Raw genomic sequence first — 20,381 nt, forward strand, 5'->3', positions numbered from 1 at the left:
CATTACAGGAGCATTTTGACATATTGAAAGTGAAAGTTCTCAACAGGATTGGATGAATTTTAACAGTAGATTGAGGTTAGGAGGTAATCATTCGTGTTTTATAAGTTATACGTTACAGTACAAAGTTACACTAGTAAATCTACTTTTTACACCTTTGTTTTGCTCATTTTTTTATTTAAGACCCACATGAACCAAAAAACATCAAACCAAGCAAAAGTAGTTATGATTGTTCAAATTCACTTCATTTCCAAATTATTCAAGAAAGCTACAACACAGATTATTCAACGAGAGAATAAATAAATTCATCATTTAATATTAGCATTTTAAAGTGACCAAAAGATGTCAGACAAAATATCTATTTTTTTACTTCCTGGCGTCCACTTGTCATGTGTTAAGGCCCCTTTTGTGATCATTTCCCCAAGACTGAGGCAAGGTTCCCTGTCGGATTGTAACATATTTGGGGGCTCGTCCGGGATGGCGGGGTTTTTTTTTTTGGTGTATGCTTCCTGCAGGTTTTCTGCATTAGTGCAGAAAGATGATTACTTTACACCAAACATTATATCTGCTAGCAATAAATAAGCTGCAAATTGTTCCTATGTGTGCAATAAATACAGAGTAACATTTAACTTTTTATCCAAATATCGTTTAGAGACATGCTAGGGCTTTTAAAAGTCAGGGTTGACTTCAAAGTAAGAGCTTGTCACAGAACTGCTGATCAGGCTTGTGACACTGTCTCAGGTCCAGACCACAGACACATTCTGCAAGTGCTTTAAAAGAATTAGCCACCTCCTAAACCTGAAAAGGGTGAGCTTGTGCTGCTCAGCATGGAGATGACTAAGCATGAGGCCCGCAGCTTCTGGCACTGTGCAGGCATGTTCCATTCTGTCAGAGCTGGGCTGCACATAGGAACCGTTTCACACAGTCCCACGGCCTTGTGGCTGTGCGAGTAGGAACTTTGGTCGCTCTGCTGACGGGTTGCAGCGATTCTCTACGCACTGTGGCTTCCACTGCAAGGTTTCACCTCTTATCTAATGTAGGACGTCGTTTTACTGCTTTCCAAAAGACGTATGCTTTAGCCACCTCTTGGTGCAACTGCAAATGCATCAAAGTGGGTCACTTTAGACAATTTCTTTTTAAAATAAATTTGAACAAAAAATGTTTGTAATCTTCAAGACAAAAGTAATATATTAAAAATGTTCTCAAAATAGAGACTTCAGTTTTTTTGATGAATGATCTAAATGCAGTATTGTCAGGAAAATGAGTGTTAATGCAAAAGAAAAAGGTCTGAGCCCACCAGTGGCTTCAAACCCACCCCCAGTGTCACTGAATGAGCTCACAGTGTGTGTGGTCTGATGGGAAAACGCTGCCACGCTATAAGTCTTCATCTCCACCTATTGGTCGCTGGTGAACGTTGCTGTTTTAGGCTTTAGGATTCTTTAGGGTTTAGTTTTAAATGCACATAAAATTAACTAAATATATAAGATAATGTTTTTTTTCCCCTTAATCTTCTCTGCTTCTTTGGGATGGATCCACTCAGCCGGAAAACTTCGGTTTTTGCTCCTCCTTCATCAGATCTCTTCTGTACATCAACATATACGCAGTTTCTCTGTATAAAAAAAATTAAATGAAAAAGAAAGACAGAAAAAAACAATCAAGTTATACTTCTGAGGCAGAGGAAGTAGTCTGCACAAAGACGACATTATAGACGAGGCAGATTTCCTTTGTTTAGGAGTTCAAAAGTTTAGGAGTCCTCATGACAAAAACGTAGTCACCTATTGACTTTAACAATGGGCAAAAGAAAAGACAAAACGGTTTTGTTTGAGGATCTAAAGCCGTTTCTGCAAGTGGGAGGATGAAAGCTCCATGATGTCAGTGGGAGTCCAGCTTTAAGGCCTTTAATCGCTATAAATAAGGAGCTCAAATTTAACAATGAAATCAAGTCAAAGCTGGGAGCAACTTTTATTTTTCCTTGTACCACTTAACTGAAAAACACTACATTTTAATAGCTTTGAAAGGCTTAACAGATAAAGTTAAGCACCAGGGTTTTTAAATGTTTTTGCCATTTACGCAAACTAAACACCTTCCCATTCATTTGAATGAGAAGGTGTGTCCAAACTTTTGGTCTGTACTGTATATAAATATATGACTGAGGTGCTTCTCTAATAGTATAATAAATAAGGTTTTAACACCAGTGAATGCATAAATCCTGACTAAGACTTTTGTAAAATGGTTAATCTTCTGTAAGTTTTATGATTGGGAAAGGTTTGTAGCATATATTCAGAATAACAGCGGTATAAAGGCACACCGAAGTAGACTTAAGCTATTGTGTTGTGTACGTTTTTCATCGTAAAACATTTAACAGGATGGTTGCTTGTTGCACAGGGTGTCTAATATTAAGAAGAATTAAAATGACTCTTTATCAAAAGAAAACAATCTCATATTTAGAAAAATGATACATTATCTTTTTATATTTCTGTTTTTATTCATGACAAAAAAACGATAGTTAATTTATATGTGACATGAAAGTAAAGCTACGTTCACACCCCCCTCGGCAACACGTGTTGAAGCGGCCACTTTTAATGTAAAGTCTATGCAAACACGTGTAAATGCGCGTTTCAGGCTTCTGCTTTCAAAACTCTCGCTTTTGTACATCGCTAGGCGAGTCCTAACGACCGTTTTTGGGCTCTACGAACAAAAACATCCGGCTATTTAACGTGCCATGAAAGATAGACCTAGTTGAATTTTGACCAATCAGGGACTCCAATTTTGATGGCGTCCCTTTTAATTCATGAAAGTGCCAACCATTTGTAAGTTTATCATGAAGCAGAAATGAAGAGTTGTGGTTCGTGCCCGGCCAGAATTCTACACACAAAGTCTTTCATGTTTAGGAATAGAGCTTTGAAAGAAAAAGCCTAAAGCAAGATCTGTGGGATATGGAACATTTTACACTAAGCCTCTTCCAACTTTAGCTGGTGGAAGTGAACTAGTGAGCAGTAGAAAAGGAAAAAGAAGCCCCTCCCTGCTTCTCTCATGTGAACACCATGGGCTAAATGCATGTTCAACTGGGTTTCGGTCTGAGAGAGATCGTCCCGAATGCCTATTTTAGTCTTGAAGGATGAGGACCCCTGTCTGAAGACCTGAGTAGGTATAAACAAATCATCACAGTACCTTGAATGCCCTCCATACGTCATCTGTACATTTTCCCAGGATACCTGTAAGTCAAAAAAATCCTAGTACTTAATGTTGAAACCATTAAAAATTACACTAAAAATATATAAATATTAATTAAGAAGTGCATTTACATAAATTTAAACCACAGATTTTTTTGTATTATTTTTGCTTTAGTTAAGTGTGTTTTGTGTTTTTTGCCTTCTTTTATTTTAACACGTTTTTTAAAAATCTTTATTTTGGTACAAGTAGAATGAAAATAAACAAGCTTTATGACATGCTGCTGTTTTAAAAAAATAAAGTCGCATATAACCACGTGGCTTTTAAGGACTAATAATACCTCAGGATAGAGGCAAAGTTTTTCAAAATAGCACAAATGTATTCTTAAGGCCAGATTTAGTTATTTAAGAGCCTGCAAAATAGAAATGTATGGGTTTGGTTAATAGTTCATTCAAAAATTGAACTTTTCAGGTTATAAGGATTTTTTGTGGTTTCAAATCTACAATATATTTAATAAAAACCATAACCTGTTTGTTTTGTCAATGTTTTTTGTTGTAACGTTTCAATATTAAAAACCATGTAAAGCTTTGTTTGTAAAGAGCATTAAAACAATAAACAGTAGTTGTTGTTTTTTTCTCACAGTGTGATCAGCAATTAAGAGCTCCAATATTATTATTTTTTCTTTATCATAAGGTTTTACAAAATAAGACTATAAATCCCTTTTATTTCAGTTCTGTCTGCCTGGCCTTACCGGCTGCACACAGCTGTCGTCTGCATGGTACCAGCTCCCGCTCCTCCTGTCTCGGACATAAGCAGTGTAGTGTCCAAACATTGCAGTGCCATAGTGCACCACCACTGCATACAGGCTGAACTTGCAGTCACTCTGGGTAAGAAATACACAGATTCTTAGGCAAAGTCTGAGCTGCATCATGCAAAAAAACTAAAGGAAAAAGCAGAAGTACCTGTGCAAAGTCTGTGGAAAAGGCTTCTGTCAGAATTTGAGCCATATCAAGATGTTCTGGAAAAGTGACTCTGCTGTGAAGTTTTTGGAGGAGACCACGCGTGTTTCGAAAGCGCTTCAGGTGTATGCACAAAATCCGAGGCAGGGAGCGGAGTTTGACGCCCTGTGAAACCATAAATGTCTGAGGTGATGACAGTGTCAGTAGGTAATTATGCAGGAGACATCTTCCTTTTTTCGATTTTTTAAGAAAAAATGTCTTTGCCTGTTTGAATGGAGTCCTGGTTCCACAGTGTGCACAAGAGCAGCAGTTGATGCCCCTCAGCTCCTGATGTTCAAAGAAAGAGGTCATGCAGTCCTCCTGGAGAAAAAAAAAAACGAGTTAAATTTTGAACTCTGCAGCTGATCTTCCATCCAACCATCTTCTGCATCCACTTAATTTCTTTTGGGGTCACTGGAGCCAACCAAGCCACTGTTGGTTGAAAGTGGGGTACACCCTGAGCAGGTCTTCAGTCTGCTGCAGGGCCATGCAATCCATCAATTTAGAGATACCAATTAACCTATGAAGCATGTTTTCCGAGCATGGGAGTAAAACAGAGTCTGGAGGAAAAAATAAATAAATAAAATCAAACATGCATAGAGAACAGTCCCTTTTTTAAGTTTTCTTTGTCTTTTATTTTACTCTTTTTTTTGGTTTTTTTGTTTGTTTTTGGTTTCCAATCTGTTCATTTGTTTCCTTTCATGAAGAGTACCATAGTACATTAACATATTTATACACAAACATAACTACACACACATCTTCATGACAGGAAAGGAGCAGTCGGAAGAATAAAATCCTAATTTTATTTCTCCCCTAAATCAAATATTCAATTGAACAGAAGCTAAAGAAAATGTTGTGGGTTTTATTTTGTCATTAGGTGTGGATTTTTGAGAGCCATCACAGTTGATGGGGGGCAGTCACAGCAGGATTTAGGAGGGCTCTTTTTTCCCATCCCTATTACCGGTCTTGACAGGGAAAACATGCAAACTCCACACAGAGAGGTATCAAGGGCCTTGAAGTGCTAACCACTACACCACTGTGCATCCTGGATTTTAAAAAATGTGGAATTTAAAAGGTCTGAGGAACAATTTGACCCCACCAGAGTGTTGTGATCTTCTTTTATGTGTAGCGGCAGGCTGAGCTGGTAGCTTTCCAGGGTTTTGATGGAGTTGCACTGCAGACACTGCAGATGGGTCTCCACTGAAATCTTGTACAAATCCTGGATTTCTAAAGCCTGGGGATCAAAAGAGCAACCAGTAAAGAAGAAATAGCACAACTTTAAAAGTGATGAGCAGGGTGTTAAAGACCAACCAGATGTCTGTCATCTATCTGCTGCTGCATCAGGTTCAGAATGGAGAGGAAAACCTCGTCAGCATCGTGCTGTGTGTCAACTGTAAATCAATTGTGTTACAAGCTGTCGTCAATAATCTCACTTTGAGATGTGGTGTGGAGGCCTTTACGTCTAATGCAGTATCTATCCAGACAGTGGAGGAAGTCCCGATGTGGAGCAGATTGAGTGAGGTCGCCCCGCATCGCCGTGAGAACTTTCTTCAGCTCCAGGGGAATGCTCCGACTGTCAGATCTCACAACAGCTGGTTCCAACCTTGTGAAATTCACAAGCCCTAATTTATCTGTTTGTTTGTTTTTTTAGCACCTAAGAAACAAAGACTTGTTTCCAGGTGGACACCACTGCATTTTTCAAATATTTGAGCAGGTTTTATGAGGTCAAACAGTCCCACAAACCAATACGTGGGAACCGAAACGTCTTATGAGATGTAAAACCTTCATTTTTCAAACAATGCTTGAGGTATTAGTATTTCACATGGATGGTAACTACTTTACTTACCTTTCTAGAAGTTCTAGTAGTTCCCAGGTTGCAGAGAAGGTCTGCAGCAAAGTGTTTACACAACAGGACAAATGGTAGTTGGCAAGGCCTCTCATTCCTTAAAAAATGGAACAGCAAAAATTAAACATGATAGTTTATAAAAAATGTTATAAAATATAATATAAAAAAGAATTTCTTATCACACAGGATGAAGGTTTAGTGATTGCAGTAAAAAGGTCCCCAAAAAAACCTAATGAGTAAATTTCTACTTTTCTTCAGATTTTCTTTTATTAGTTTCAGGTTGTTTTTTATTTTATTTTAGTTTCATTTAAAAAGCAGTATACCTGAGGTATATTTTATTAAGTATACGTGATTATAGCATGTATACACTATGTACATGTAGTGTAGGAAGTATACTAACTGAATACTTCTTCAGACCATATATAAAACAATATATGTATATTATAAAAAGTAATGTAGTAAAATCAGCCTTTTTGGTGTAATTTGAGCGCAAATTATAATTTTATTTTTTAAAGTTGCTTATTTGTTTAATCCTAAATAAAAATTCAACTACTTTGTTTATGAAAAGAAAAAGAAAAACTTCGTTGACAACAAATGTAACTTACTGAGCTGAGTGTTCCACAGCGTTGGAAAAATCCTCCAAATCCCATAAGACATTGCGTTTTAAACGAAGTCGAGTAGTTTAACCCGGCGTCGGGTTATTTTGGTAGAATAAATCTTTCTTGTCGAGTTTTTCCGTGATATTGACGTTTCTGCTGGAGTCAAAGCACTGTCAGCTGAGTCTTCATCACATCATCATCCTCGGCATCGCTTTCGTTTAACCCGCCTCTGCGCGTAAAACGAAACTTAACAGCTCCATTTATAAAGTAAGCAAATTTGTAAAACGTGGCATATATCCTATAGGAAGGTCTATAACCACAAATCAGCTGTTAAGTGTTCTGCATCCTGTTAAGAGACATATAAGTTAAAAAAAATAAAAAAAGATGGGATTTACTGCACATGCGCAGATAAAATCGAACTTTATTTATAAAAAAAACTCGTTTTAAACATTGCGTATCTCTAAGCACTTAATATTGTTGCTTTAGGTATATTTCCATTTAAAACTGTTGGAACAGCAAAAAATATTGCCCCGTGACTTCACTAAAGAACGCCTTTTTTTAATTTAACATTACAAAATAAATATTTTTTTATGAAATTTTCTGATCCTCCCAGGATTTGCTTTTATAAATCAAAACATCACACTTTCACTGTCATTTTCACCTAAGGGACCCACTCTGATGAAAATGGTGCTTTTGAAGTTTTTGTTCTTGATGCATTTTTCTGATAACAGAGTATAAATAACGAAAATTAAGCTCAAAATTGTATTTCTGAGTATTTCTTTAATTAAATTGTGAATCTGCAGTTGACAACAAAATTCAGTTTGAAAAAGATCGTATAACATTGAAAATATGATGGGCAGGCTACAAGATCCCTGCCTGATGCATTCACTTGCAGACAAATATAATCCATGCAAGTCTTCGTTTTCCTTGTCCAAGCTGGTATCTGGCTCAGAGCCCATTAATGTTAGGTTGGAGGTGTCCTTACCACTTGGGTGTGAGGAGCTGTTAGCTAGTGGGAGAGCATGTAAACATATGGATGATGGGAAATGGGGGTAGGCTTGCATCCAAAAAGTCCTTCAAACAACTCAGAGGCTTGAACTACTACCACCTTTTTACTTTGGCTAAAAATGGCAAAAATAATTACGGGGGGGGGGGGGGGGGGGGGGGGGGCTTTGAAAATAGATCAAAAGATGATTGGAGTGGGTCCTTAAAAATAATGGACACAAGAAAATAATTGTTAATAGTTTATTTATGGCTACAATTTTAGAGGTATAAAGATTTTATTAAAAATATAACACCTAAAAGGTAATCAGTGCTCTGCAATATATTATAGCTATTGTTTTTTCAAAATTCTACATTTTAACATAAATACAGTCTACCTCCTGTTCACCTCCCTGGGTTTTACTTCAAGATTCTAACTAAATGATCAATGGATCTCTTTTAAATAAGCTGTTGACTAATAATCAAGCAATAGAATCTATAACTGCTCGTTTGTAAAGCACTTCTATAAAATCATTATTTTTAATTTATAAACGAAATTAAACAAATGTTAGAGACACAGAATTAAAGTAAAGACCTTCCATTAAACACAATCAAATTAGATCAATTCAACTAAATGTTTCCACAATTATTCTTTTTGACTGAGAGTCTGATAATAAGGTCCAAACATGGTTCTCCACATCTGTTTAAAGAGCTGACAAAGTTTGGAAATCCACATAAATGAGGACGGCGCAGCTGTAAAAAAAAATAAAAACAAGAAAGGCATTCATTTATTTCCAATCAACAGGGTATAAAAAAGTCAACAGTAACATACTGAGGAGGAAGAGTTTCTCAAACCTGGATCCAGTCTGCTGAAGAGCATGTAGAGGATAACAGCTATCAGGAAAAGTCTCCGGAGAGGGAATAAGCCAGAACCGGCTGTCAAGATTTTTCTGTATAAAAACCTGAGCATAGCTTCGAGTTTATGGATTATAGCATCTGCAAACCACAATTAGGAAGATCTAGTCATTATTTCTGCACAAGAAATTGAGCACAATGCACATTGATATGACTGAAATGTCAAACCTTTAACTGAGTTAGGATGCGCAGAAATCTCAGAAGCTGGATGGATCCCAGAGCGCAGAGCTGCTTCTCGACTTTGTTGTGCTTTTTCTTCCACAATATTTAGTGCTGCCTGTTTCCGCTCCGCAAAGGCGATGCCACCAACCTCACCTGCAATAAACTCCCGAGCTTCCTCAAAATGTCCGAGAGGCACAAGTATGTGTAGAAGATACAACTCTGCAACTGTCCGGAAACCAGCAGATCCGCAATTTGATGGACAGTTTAACCAAACACTGGCTGCTTCCTGCATCTCAGCAGCTTCACCCACCTTGGAGTACAGAAGTATGCTGCAGAAAAAGAACGGATGGAGAGCAATTAGTCTCTTATCAAAAATATTTTTTCTTCCATCTCTGTCTTTTATTAGCATTTAATAATTAGAATAATAATCCATTTTATTTAAAGCGCCTTTGAAGAAACCCAAAGACACTTTACAAAACAAAGGTTAAAATAGACATTAAAAGCACAATTTTGTGTGATATATGGTATCTATGCAGCTTCAATGCAACAAAAATGATGTAGCTCTAATTTAGGATGCTATAAACACTACATAGGAGATTAAATTCCTTTTTTCCTTGACCTAATGTATTTCTTATTATTTCTTACCACATCTGCATTATTTTTGCTGGTATGTCTTCCTGGCGCTCATACTGCTGCAGAACCCAGGCGAGGACTCCGTGCCAGCGATTCAGCTCAGCCAGCGCCTGAATCCCCAAGATGCAGAAACCAGTCTTCAACTCTGTACATCTGCAAAGTCAAAAAAAAAGGAAAGAAAAAAAGAAATCAGAAATACCCCGTAAGGTTCTGTTGAAAACTGTGTTTTTTGTGGTTTAAATCAAACGATGATCAGAGTGGGACTTTAAAAACATCTCATCCTGCCTGCCTAATGAAGAAAATCTGGATAAAACCTTTGTTTCCTCCAAACTGAACTACTGCAGCCTTCTCTTCATGGGGATCCTCAGCAGGAGCCTCCAAGAACTATAATACAACTAGAACTGTGCAATCACAATCATCGTGAGCAGCAGAAAATATTAAATCCCATAATCACGCCACTGGCTTCTCTTTCCCTGAAGGAGTCAAATGTCCAACAAATGACCCCAAACCTTTATCAGGAGAAAAACTTTTTTCCCCATAATCTTTAAAGCTTTAGGAACCCATTATACTTACATCTTGTGTTTTAATTAAACGTTTCCTTTGCTTTGTGACACATAAAAAAGTGCACCAAAAATAACCCTTACCATTGAGTAGGCTATTTGAATGTACTACAAGTATACTAAGTCTATATAATTAAAGGCGAGGCAGTATACTTTAAATGTACTTTTTTTTAACTATCTATATATTATAAACTTAAAATGTTCCAATTTAGTCTTCCAACACAACACTTGCATGGTCTATAGAATACTTTCTAAACTTATACTCAAGTATTCTTAAAAAATAAGCTTCAAGTGTACTACTTTAAATAAATTTCAGTTGTAACTTTTTCCATCTTAATTTTCTCGTTAAATGAGGGTCACCTGTTGTCCTCCGTGCCAGCGAGCTTTTCCAGACCTCTCTGGCACGTATCAAAAACAGCCTGGAAGTCTCTGTAGACCATCATCTGCTCTGCTGCAGAGTCGAGCATGTTTATCATCTGTAGTGCAGCAGAGGACGGCGGAGGGGAACTGCTAACGGAACCGAAGCTGCAAGGCGTCTGTCTGCTTGAGCAGCTGCTCATGACTCCCAGAAAAATGTGTGAACCCCGCAAAACCTTCAAATTATTTTTATCCTTCGACCTGACTAAAGTAAATCTACGATTAGTGAGGGAAATGGACGCTCACGCCGTTTGTTTACAATCCACAAATCTCGTTGAACTTCCGGGTTTGAAAAATTGGCCAATCGGACACTAGTTTCTTCAAAGTGGTAAAATGAGCCAATCAGATGGCAGCTTAGTGCAAGTCGTTTTTTCCAAGCCATTCCTGTAAACACGTGCTGTGTTTATGTCGCTACTATAAAAACTTCAGGTATTTTTCACAATTTGATGTCTTTTTGATTTTGCCCTTAGTGTACAGAATATAGTTCACAACTGTATTACCTTTTATGCGTAAAAAAGTTATGCGTTTTGGTAATTTAGAAGAGAAAAAACGTTGTGTTTTAGCTGTTAGCTAGTATTAGCTGCTTACCGTGTTAGCAATCCAGCAAGCTAACAAACAACTACTTTAACCGTTTAACAAAATCTTGATTTTAAACTAGTTAAAAGCATTTTGTGACAATAACTTATTTAGATGTGCCTGTTTTCTTTAACCTCATCATAATCCAGCTTCTATGTTTTATGAAGTTTCAGATGTTATATTAAATCATGCAAGGATAGGCTACAAGAAAAAATTAAAGTTCTCCACAATGTTTGTATTTACCAAGTATTTTCTTTTTCCTTTTAGAAATAGTTAGTAAACATGGCTAAAAGCCTCAGAAGCAAATGGAAGCGTAAGATGCGAGCGGAGAAGAGGAAGAAAAATGCCCCAAAGGAGCTGGCTCGACTTAAACAAGCTCTGAGTAATGACAAAAAAGGAGAGGTGGACATGGCTGACCTGGAGGAGATTGCTACTGTGGTGTCTCCTGATAAGATAAAGAAGCAGACAGATGTTGACATGGCAGAGGACGCGGCTGAAGGTGAGTGGATTGATTTCTGTTCTTTAAGTGTGGCCACAAGTTTCCATCCACTTAAAGACGACTAGTACATCCATGAACATTTTTGTTTTGCTCGTCTGAGCTGGCATGTGACTCAAAGGGAGTGTGAGGGGCTGTAAGCTAGCAGTAGAGTATGTAAACAGAGAGCTCTCAGCAATGGGGAGGGAAAAGGGGGCCAGTTATTCCACCTACAACTCGGAGGTCACTTTCTAATGAACGACTGCCACTCTGCAGAAACTATGTACTAGAAAGCAGTTTTGATGTTTTGGCTATAAACGACAATCATAAATAAAAGACCACTGGGAACGCGTTGAAAATAGATTAAAAAAATGTGGGTGTTTAAAGTTGGCATGCCTTAGTGCTTTCGTTTTTGTTGTACACAGCTCATCTCTGCATTTCTGTCCTTAGGATTGAAGATGGACACAGATAAGAAGCGCAACAAGAAAACCCTTTTGGATGAAGACGGACGGTACCCTGTGTGGATGAACCAACGCCAGATCAAGAAACTGAAAGATAAACGCATGACAAAGAAAAGTGGAAAGGGCAAGAAGAAGAAGGGAATTGCCTGGTGAAATGGAGTAACTGATTCAAAGACTTTTGATACTAAATTGCCGTGTCAGATACAAACTTTCTGCTGCTGTGACTTCTTTAGTGGACTGTCAGAACTGTTGCTCCACCATATTCCAATAGGAACCTTTTTATTTTTGAGAAATGTGTTCCTATGTAAAAACAGTATGATTTACGTTCACAGTGGTTCCTATAAGAGGATGAACAGTATTTTCTGCTTGTCTACTTCCTAAATTGTGTCAAATATTAATGCAAACAATAAATACCATAAAACAACTTGTGTAGAAAGTGCTCAGTTTTCTTTATTTGGATCATTTCAGATTTTGGAGTTACAGTGGTCCCTCGTTTATCGTCGGGGCTACCTTCTAAGAATAACCCGCAATAGGTAAAATGAAGTATAGGATTACAGATGTTTTAGGGATAAATCAGTGTTAAAAAAGAAAGGCATGATGCACAATTGTACTGGAAAAAATCTGCTTAACAGAAAGATTGTGAAAGGAGAACTGCAATATATAGATGGACAGATGTACTCATTTCTAGTTGGATACATTATGAGGATTGATTTGGTGCATTGGTACATAGTTGCCTGATTTCTTCATATCCGTACAAGGAGTCAGCGTTTGAGTGTGCAAAAAAACAAAGTTTAAATCAGCTGAACGTAAGAGGCGGGAAACAAGCCGAAGTGACCGTGACACTGTCCCTTCCACCAGCCTTCGTCGATCATCTCTATGTTAGTGATAATGTCATCTGGATTGAAGGAAATCTCATCTTCTGCCTCTGTGGAAACAGACATGTAACAACACATTTGTGAACAGATCATAGCACTTTATGTCTTGAAGTGAATCAACATACCTCCCTGATAGTCATAAATCGCAATCGCCTTTTGGCCATGAGACAAGTCTTCATATTCGTTCTCAACTTCTGTTTAAAAAAAAAAAGATTATTATGGATTATTTCAAACAATTAAAAGAAAAAATCCTACATATATATTAAACAATGATAAACTGTAACTTAACTTTAAAATTAAATTTTTTTAAATAAAACAAATACACCTGCGTTTATATACATCCGCATACAAATGTAAGCAATGCCAGTATAATTAGTTTTAATCAAAAGTAGACCTATATGTCCGTAAAGATACAATACATGACACACTGAATCCAATAAATGTGAAGTTTGTCATAAAAAGTTTATTTGTTTCAAAAGGAGTGAGAGGAAGCGAACGTATAACATTTCACCCCCATGCTCACTCTCGGCCTCCCACCCCTCACATGCAACTGGATTAACAACTTCCTCACAAACCGAACACAAACTGTGAGACTTGGCCCCCACCACTCCTCCACCCGCACACTGAACATTGGGGCCCCACAGGGCTGTGTGCTAAGCCCCCTGCTGTACTGCCTCTACACTTATGACTGCAGTCCGGCCCACAACAACAGCTGCATCATCAAGTTTGCCGACGACACCACGGTGGTCGGACTCATTCCCAGGGGGGAGGAGTCTGCCTACAGAGAGGAGGTCCTGAAGTTGACAACCTGGTCCTCAGAGAACAACCTCACCCTTAACACCAACAAAACCAGGGAGATCATAGTCGACTTCAGGAAACATGGTGCGGACCCAGCCCCCCTCCTTATTAATGGGGAGCATGTGGAGAGGGTCCACACCTTCAAGTTCCTCGGCATCACCATCTCTGCAGACCTTTCCTGGACAGCCAACACCACCGCCATCATCAAGAAGGCTCAGCAGCGTCTGCACTTCCTGAGGGTCCTCAGGAAGAACAAAATTAGCACCAACCTGCTGCTGACCTTCTACCAGTCATCCATCCAGAGCCTGCTTACATACTGCATAACTGTTTGGTTCGGCAGCTGCACGGCCGCGGATAAAAAGAGACTGCAGAGAGTCGTAGAGACAGCTCAGAAAATCATTGGGTGCCCTCTCCCCACCCTGATGGACATCTACTCCGCGCGCTGTCTCACTAGGGCTCAAAACATCATTAAGGACAGTTCACACCCCGGCTCAGACCTGTTCAACCTGATGCCCTCTGGGAGGCGCTACAGAGGAATCAGAAGCAAAACGAACAGACTAAAAAACAGCTTCTTTCCAAAGGCAATAACCATCCTCAATTCCCAAATGCACGGATGAAAAAAAAAAACTAAAAAAAAAAAAACATTCCTGTTTACTCCAACTATCTACCTCATTGCCACCTCTGCACTTTGACATGTCTACGCACAGTTTTTTCATACGCAATTTTTGCACAATTATCTCGGCACTCTTCAATACAGTTTACAGCTTATATTGCACACTTGTATATACTGTTTGCTTGCTTTTTTGATTTTATTATATTACAATGTTTTATTTACTACCTTTCCCTCCCTTACTGTTCTTGCACTGATGGTGATGCTTAAATCTCATTGTACTATGCACAATGACAATAAAGCTATTCTATTCTATTCTATTCATTATGTTTTACCTAACTATATTTAACTGATTTTTTTTACATACGGTAGTTACCATAATCTGGTTCATAATGTCTGATTAAAAGCATTACATTATCCCAAAAATTATAAATATTTCAGGATGGCTGAACATGGGGGGTGTTTTCAGAGTCTGACCTGTTACTGTAGGAAGAGGAGGAGCTTCAATAATTTCATCATAATCTCCTTCATCCTCTTCCAGTGATCTTCCGGGCAGAGGCGGAGCCTCTTCTTCAAAATCCTCTGGGCGTGGCGGCAAAGCTGGCGGCTCATCGTATTCCTGTTCTTCCTGCAAACAGAACTCGTCCATTTATGCATCTACTAAACCCCTTCTTCCTGTTCGGGGCATTGACAGTAAATGAGAGCTGGATCGAGCGAGTGTGACATCACTCATAGAAAAAGACTTGTGAAATGAAGACAGTTTGGTCGCCATACGGACGCCATAACCTAAGTAGCGATTGGTCCGAGTGGGCTGTAGCCTACGGTTCTATGGGAACCACCCTCGCCAATCAGGAGTGATCTTATTGTAAGTCCACGCCCCTACCAATATAAAGCATGCTGCACAAAATCTTTCAAACAGACGTTTTCAACATTGGACGTGGGGGGGCCAGTAGGCACTGACTACTTTTATTGAGGCATTTGATTGGTCAGTTTATAACTTGAATAACTTCAACTACAGGAAAAATATAATGAAAAAAAATCAGGATTAGCAAGAACATAAAAAAGGGCAAGAATGGTTATTTCTCTATTAAGTCTATGGGATTTTGGCTTTTATTCCTTTTTGGAATAGGGGAGGGGTCACTTAGTCCAGTTCTCATTTACACTCGACGGTTCAAGGTCATGGGATTGCTGGAGCCTATCCTACTTCTGGGTGATTGCAGGGTATACCCCGGACAGTTAGCCAGACCATTTTAGGGCCGCAAACACAACCAAGTCTGTGATTTTAGTGCCTTCAAGTACTCCTATGATTTGTTTTTATTTTTTTTCAGAACCAACGTTTACTTTAACATATAAATACTCACTGTATGTGCAAAATACATTTTGTATTTAGGTAGAAACAAGAGAGTTAAGGTAAATTTTGAATCCAATGAAAATCCTTCTCTAATCACGTCTGTTACATGTGGAATTTGTCATCAAGTCTCACCTCCACCTCTTGAGTAGGCATTTCTTCCTTTTCTGGGGTGTGGTAGTAGGCTTCAACTGGCGGCACGTTGTACTCTGGAGCCTTATCTACAGGCGGGGGCTCTACCTCCTCATCTTTGAGCTGCTCCAAAAGCAAACGGCACAGAAGTGGCTCCTTGGTGCACAGAAAGCAGCTTAACAAGTCCTGGTGAAATGTGGTGTTACCTCCTGTTTGCGTTTGACCTCCTCTCGCTCTCGGCTTTCCCTGGCCTGCCTTCTTGCTCTTTCTTCTTCTACTTTCCTCCTGTTCTCCTCTTCTGAGACTTTAGCCAGGCTCTCAAAGCGAGCCTTGAGCTTCCCCGCGCCTGCACTTGCTGCAGAAAAAGGACAACTGTCACTACAGAAGTACTCCATTATAAAAATGCTAATAATTTCTAATATAAAGCCAAAAAAAAAAGAAAAACAGGATATATAAAAAAGGTTTTAAGGAAGATAAGAAGAATATTTACACAAAAAATGAAAAATGATAAGCTTGTGAGGACAACCCAAAAACGTATGCATTTCTTTCTGTGGGGTGAGGTTGTGGAGAAACACGGAGGAAAGTATCAAAATGAGTGAAAGTGTTACGCAATTAAAAATCTTGGAAAAATATAAATTAGAAAATGAGGAGCCTAATAAAATGGGTGGACAATTGTGACATTGTTTTGGTACTATGATGCTTTTATTTTGTGAATAATGATTATATTTCTCATGTGTAGAAATGAATGCATAATATCTATGAAGAGTTTTGGGTGGAGAATTGATATGATTTTCTTCTACCCACTTTTTTTCCATGCAATTTATTGTAAAATGACTTTTTTATGTGAAGCTTGAAAATAAAGGGATGTCAATCAATCAGTAAGATAGACGGTTCAGCCTTTTAAGGAGACAGACTCACACGCCTCAACTGGTTTGGTCTTTTCATAAACAGAACTTGGGGAGTCCTTGCTCAAGAAGTCTGTTGCATCCTAGAGTCAAGCAGAAATAAAGTGATTAGAGTAAACAAAAGCAAAGTTCCTACTTTTGTCTCAATTACAACTTTATGGTTTGATGACTACATTATTTATCCAGCCTTTTTCTAAAATATTCAGCATAAAATGTTAGCAAAAGATCTAGTCACGTATGTGTACAGAGAGATTTTAAAAATGTGTCACTTCAGCCTAATTTAAATTAAAACAAAAGGAAGAACAATGGATGAAGAAAAAACATTTATGCCACTGTTTGGCATGGCAGAGGTGTGATCATGATTTGAGTTACGTGCTTTCATACCTTTCCTGGAGAAGTGAACTACAAAACCAAATACAGAAAATTCAAAGTGTCCTTTGAAGACACTCATTAATGAGAATAGCTATTTTTGGTATTTTTAACATATTCTTGCAGCATTTTTCTGACGATGGAGGACATATATAAAGAAAATTAAGCTTAATAAGGCATTTCTAAATATTTCCTCATTCAGATTATTGTGAATCAGGAGCAGACGAAAAACAATTCTGTTTGAAATACAGCTTATTTGTGACGTATGCACATTAATAACCACATTTTATGCGACCGTCTTTATTTTCCTCCTCAGAGCTGGTATCTGGATGAACCTTGTAAGGTGGCTGGATAGCCAATTTTGATGCACCGATAACGTTAGGTTGAGGGTGTAATGAGCTAGCATGAGTGCGTGTAAACCGATGGATTATGGGAAGTGGGGGCAGGCCTACTCCACAGCAACAGTCCCACCTACAATTTAGAGGTGAATTTCGAATGAACTCCTGCCGCTCTGCAGAAACTATGTCCGAAAAATGGACACAGGTGTTTTTTTTTATTTTGGCAAAAAACGGCAAATTCATGATTAGGGCAGTCCAATTTTCACGTTAATCGCGATTAATTAGTTATAGACATTTTAGCGTGTTTTTTATATCGCGTTAATCTCTTGCATATCAGAAGATGCCTGGAGTGACCCCTTAATGTTCAATGATCAGTGAATGCTGACCTTATTCACGCGGCCCACCTGACCCCCATTTCCACCTCCAAAACCTGCTGAGTGGCACAGATGGGTCAGATTAGCATGACAGCCTTCAAGCCTTTAAAAGGTCATCATCTTTCAGGTCATACTTCTGTGGGCCCCACCTTTCTGCGACTGATGTTTCTCCGTTTCGCCCCTATAATCGTACCCCACCACCGCTTTATCCACTTTGTCCTTCTCGATGCCAAATTTCCCTCCAAATCCCTTTGAGTAATCTACAAGTAAAAGATAAATAAACAGCTGGAAGGACGGAGAGGAAAAGTTTCCTCCTTGACTCACCTTTCTGTGACTGGTGCTTCTCTGTTTCTCCTTTGTAGTCGTAACCTAAACTCGCCTTGTCCACTTTTTCCTTCTCCACGCCATATTTTCCTCCAAACCCCTTTGCATAATCTAATAAAAAACAAAAGTTAAGCAAAAGTATTGAATGAGATGCTCTGATGTCAGACAACAACTTATCAAAAATTGGGATTGACCTTTTTGAGAGGTGTGCCGCTCCACCTCTCCTTTGTACTCAAAGCCCAAAGCAGACTGTAAAATATTTTAAAGGTAATTCAGTTGTAATGTTGAATTTCTCAGAGAGAAAAAGTCTCTTTTCCTCACTTTGTCCACACGATCCTTTTGAACACCAAATTTCCCACCAAATCCCTTTGCCATGTCTTTCTGGGATGAATGTTGCTCCACCTGAGCGACATAGTCGTGACCCACAGCTGCCTAGACACCAGAAACACACAATCACTGAAATCTCTAGAAACAGGAACACAGCAGAGAAAAATACTCAACCTGCAGGCTTTGTGTCGTGTTTTAATGACCTTATCCATTCTGTCCTTCTCCACCCCAAACTTCCCTCCGTATCCATATGAGGTTTTGGGGGTGTACTCCTTCTGCTTCACCTGCTCGTGCTCCACAGCAACCTTGTTCCGGAGCTCCGCAACACTGAAAAGAAGCAACAAAAACAACAAAAAATAACGTGTAAAACACATAAATACAAACACGGCAAGTATTTAATTAGGTTTAATCTTTTTCCACACACAAAAAAAGTTAGCAGCATAAAGAAAAATCGAAAGCATTTTTAATCACAGAAATGTTTGTATTTGGGGCTGAAACTTCTGCATTTCAGCAACGATTTCACTAAAATTACAGCAAATAAAACAGTAAAATACAGGCATGAATCAGTTCCATTAACCTGCAAAATGTATTTGGAAAGTCAAGAAAAGGTATTAATAAAATTGACGAAATGTACTTTATCCACATTAAAAAAAAAAAATTTTAAAGTAATATTTCAATTAGTTATCATCAGATACTACGTCCCCCCTTAGGAAGTCCACAGACACATCGAATATTTTAACAATATTAATGTTATGTGGGTGGATTTTTAAAAATAATATAATAACACAATCAATTTAAAAAAGCCTTTTAAAACACTCGAGGACACTTTATAGATAAAACACAGGCGAAAGATTTATTTCCTTAAAAAAACAGATAAAACAATATTGTCAGAAATATTACAGGCTGGTGTGTGGTTTAAAAGATAAGTTATTGACCAAAATAATGTGCTTCTGAATTAGGCTCCACCCACTTACATTTGTGGGTGGAGCTGTAAGCTAAATATAAGCACTTATGATGACGGTACAAGCCCAAGAGACATAAAAATTGTGAACGTTCCATCAAAAGAGAGCTGAAAAGGCCTGAAACGTTAATACAAGTTCTCTAAATGTATTGATATTTCACACTTTCCACAGAAGCTTTAAAAATGTATATTAAAATCATCCTTCTCTATTTTTGTGCTTCTGAGCACTACGTCACTCAGTGAAAAGTGCTTTAAATCACACACCACCCTTATTAGGAGACACTTGAAGCACTTCTGCTCTCACTTCCTCTTCCTGTTGCAACACCCATTCTAACTCACATGGATCTCCATAATCTAAATAAGGGTTTCTAATAAACAAACGGGGGAAAAATAAGACTTTTGTGGGGTTTTCACCTGATGTGTTCCTTTGCACGTCCGGAGCCTTCAATAGTTTTGGCTCCCCACCTTTGCTCTTGCTCCGATACATCATTCTAAAACACAGAGACCGCAGGGTTCATCGAATAAGTCCTTACAAAGAGGCGATGCAGACACCAGGAAGTGCACAGTACCTCAAAGTCGGGGTCTGTTTCCCAGTCATCCCCCTCTGCGGCCACCTTCATGCTCACATTGTGACCCACAACTGACTTCCACATCTGGAGAGAAGAAACCCATAAAAGGGGACAAAAGTGATTCAAATCTCTGCACTTTAATGTTCTTATAAAAAGGAAGTTCAGTTTGAAACTTCTTTGTTTTCCAAAAGCAGACACACTTTACAAAGTTTTTCATGAAAGAAACAGCGTCCTAACTTTTATTTACAGACAGAAATAGAGCACTGCTGATCTTTTAAACTAAAAAACCTTAGACTGTGCTCAATAATTAAGTCAGAAACCATTATATTTAAAATTATTCAGAATAACTTTAATAAGGACTTATATTTTGGCTTTCCTGCATATCCAATTTTTTACTTGTAAGTAATATTCATTGACTTCTTAAAGTAAACAAGTTATCTACTTCCCCTTATAACTGATAACTTTAGAAAAAAAGTCAAAATGAAACTTCATCTTTTTAGATTATTGGTTTAAAACAGAAAAACAGTTACCTTTCAGTTACAGCGTTATCCGTTATCTGTGCAGGTGGGTTTTATTTTCACGCAGCCTTGAAACGCCCGGTTGAGACCTCCTCGTGAACGCGGATCCAGCTCTCAGGAACGCGCATCTGTGTAAACACGA

General features: G+C 38.4%; 4 protein-coding genes across 6 annotated transcripts; 1 reads left to right on the forward strand and 3 right to left on the reverse strand.

The window, feature by feature from the left end:
* Window positions 1-220: 220 nt before the first annotated feature.
* LOC101162092 (ubl carboxyl-terminal hydrolase 18) lies at window positions 221-7,349 on the reverse strand. 2 transcript variants are annotated; one of them, XM_020714190.2, is made up of 10 exons: window positions 6,618-7,349; window positions 6,013-6,109; window positions 5,627-5,769; window positions 5,478-5,557; window positions 5,266-5,400; window positions 4,392-4,487; window positions 4,131-4,310; window positions 3,920-4,051; window positions 3,169-3,212; window positions 221-1,606 (listed from the first exon to the last, which is right to left on the reverse strand). In XM_020714190.2, exons 1-10 carry the CDS (start codon window positions 6,667-6,669, stop codon window positions 1,534-1,536), a joined length of 1,032 nt encoding a protein of 343 aa, XP_020569849.1. In that variant the 5' UTR covers window positions 6,670-7,349; the 3' UTR covers window positions 221-1,533. The 2 variants fall into 2 exon arrangements, with proteins under 2 accessions (XP_020569849.1, XP_004083239.1); XM_004083191.4 differs by having other exon boundaries at window positions 4,131-4,292; window positions 6,618-7,124.
* Window positions 7,350-7,842: 493 nt separating this feature from the next.
* Window positions 7,843-10,558, reverse strand: pex26 (peroxisomal biogenesis factor 26). Its single transcript, XM_004083083.3, has 5 exons — window positions 10,223-10,558; window positions 9,315-9,455; window positions 8,676-8,998; window positions 8,448-8,588; window positions 7,843-8,345 (listed from the first exon to the last, which is right to left on the reverse strand). The coding sequence occupies exons 1-5, from the start codon at window positions 10,420-10,422 to the stop codon at window positions 8,239-8,241; spliced, it is 912 nt and encodes a 303-aa protein (XP_004083131.1). The 5' UTR covers window positions 10,423-10,558; the 3' UTR covers window positions 7,843-8,238.
* On the forward strand, window positions 10,418-12,215 carry llph (LLP homolog, long-term synaptic facilitation). 2 transcript variants are annotated; one of them, XM_020714145.2, is made up of 3 exons: window positions 10,418-10,437; window positions 11,123-11,354; window positions 11,781-12,215. In XM_020714145.2, exons 2-3 carry the CDS (start codon window positions 11,138-11,140, stop codon window positions 11,942-11,944), a joined length of 381 nt encoding a protein of 126 aa, XP_020569804.1. In that variant the 5' UTR covers window positions 10,418-10,437; window positions 11,123-11,137; the 3' UTR covers window positions 11,945-12,215. The 2 variants fall into 2 exon arrangements, with proteins under 2 accessions (XP_020569804.1, XP_004083132.1); XM_004083084.4 differs by lacking the exon at window positions 10,418-10,437 and adding an exon at window positions 10,625-10,708.
* Window positions 12,216-12,221: 6 nt separating this feature from the next.
* Window positions 12,222-20,381, reverse strand: LOC101155648 (hematopoietic lineage cell-specific protein). Its single transcript, XM_011491205.2, has 15 exons — window positions 20,252-20,381; window positions 19,722-19,805; window positions 19,567-19,643; window positions 18,395-18,518; window positions 18,186-18,296; window positions 18,059-18,113; window positions 17,865-17,975; window positions 17,690-17,800; window positions 17,553-17,599; window positions 16,473-16,542; window positions 15,761-15,909; window positions 15,558-15,677; window positions 14,552-14,702; window positions 12,792-12,860; window positions 12,222-12,716 (listed from the first exon to the last, which is right to left on the reverse strand). The coding sequence occupies exons 2-15, from the start codon at window positions 19,803-19,805 to the stop codon at window positions 12,583-12,585; spliced, it is 1,413 nt and encodes a 470-aa protein (XP_011489507.1). The 5' UTR covers window positions 20,252-20,381; the 3' UTR covers window positions 12,222-12,582.

The sequence above is a fragment of the Oryzias latipes genome, chromosome 23, assembly GCF_002234675.1.
Source record: "Oryzias latipes chromosome 23, ASM223467v1".
Lineage (NCBI taxonomy): Eukaryota > Metazoa > Chordata > Actinopteri > Beloniformes > Adrianichthyidae > Oryzias > Oryzias latipes.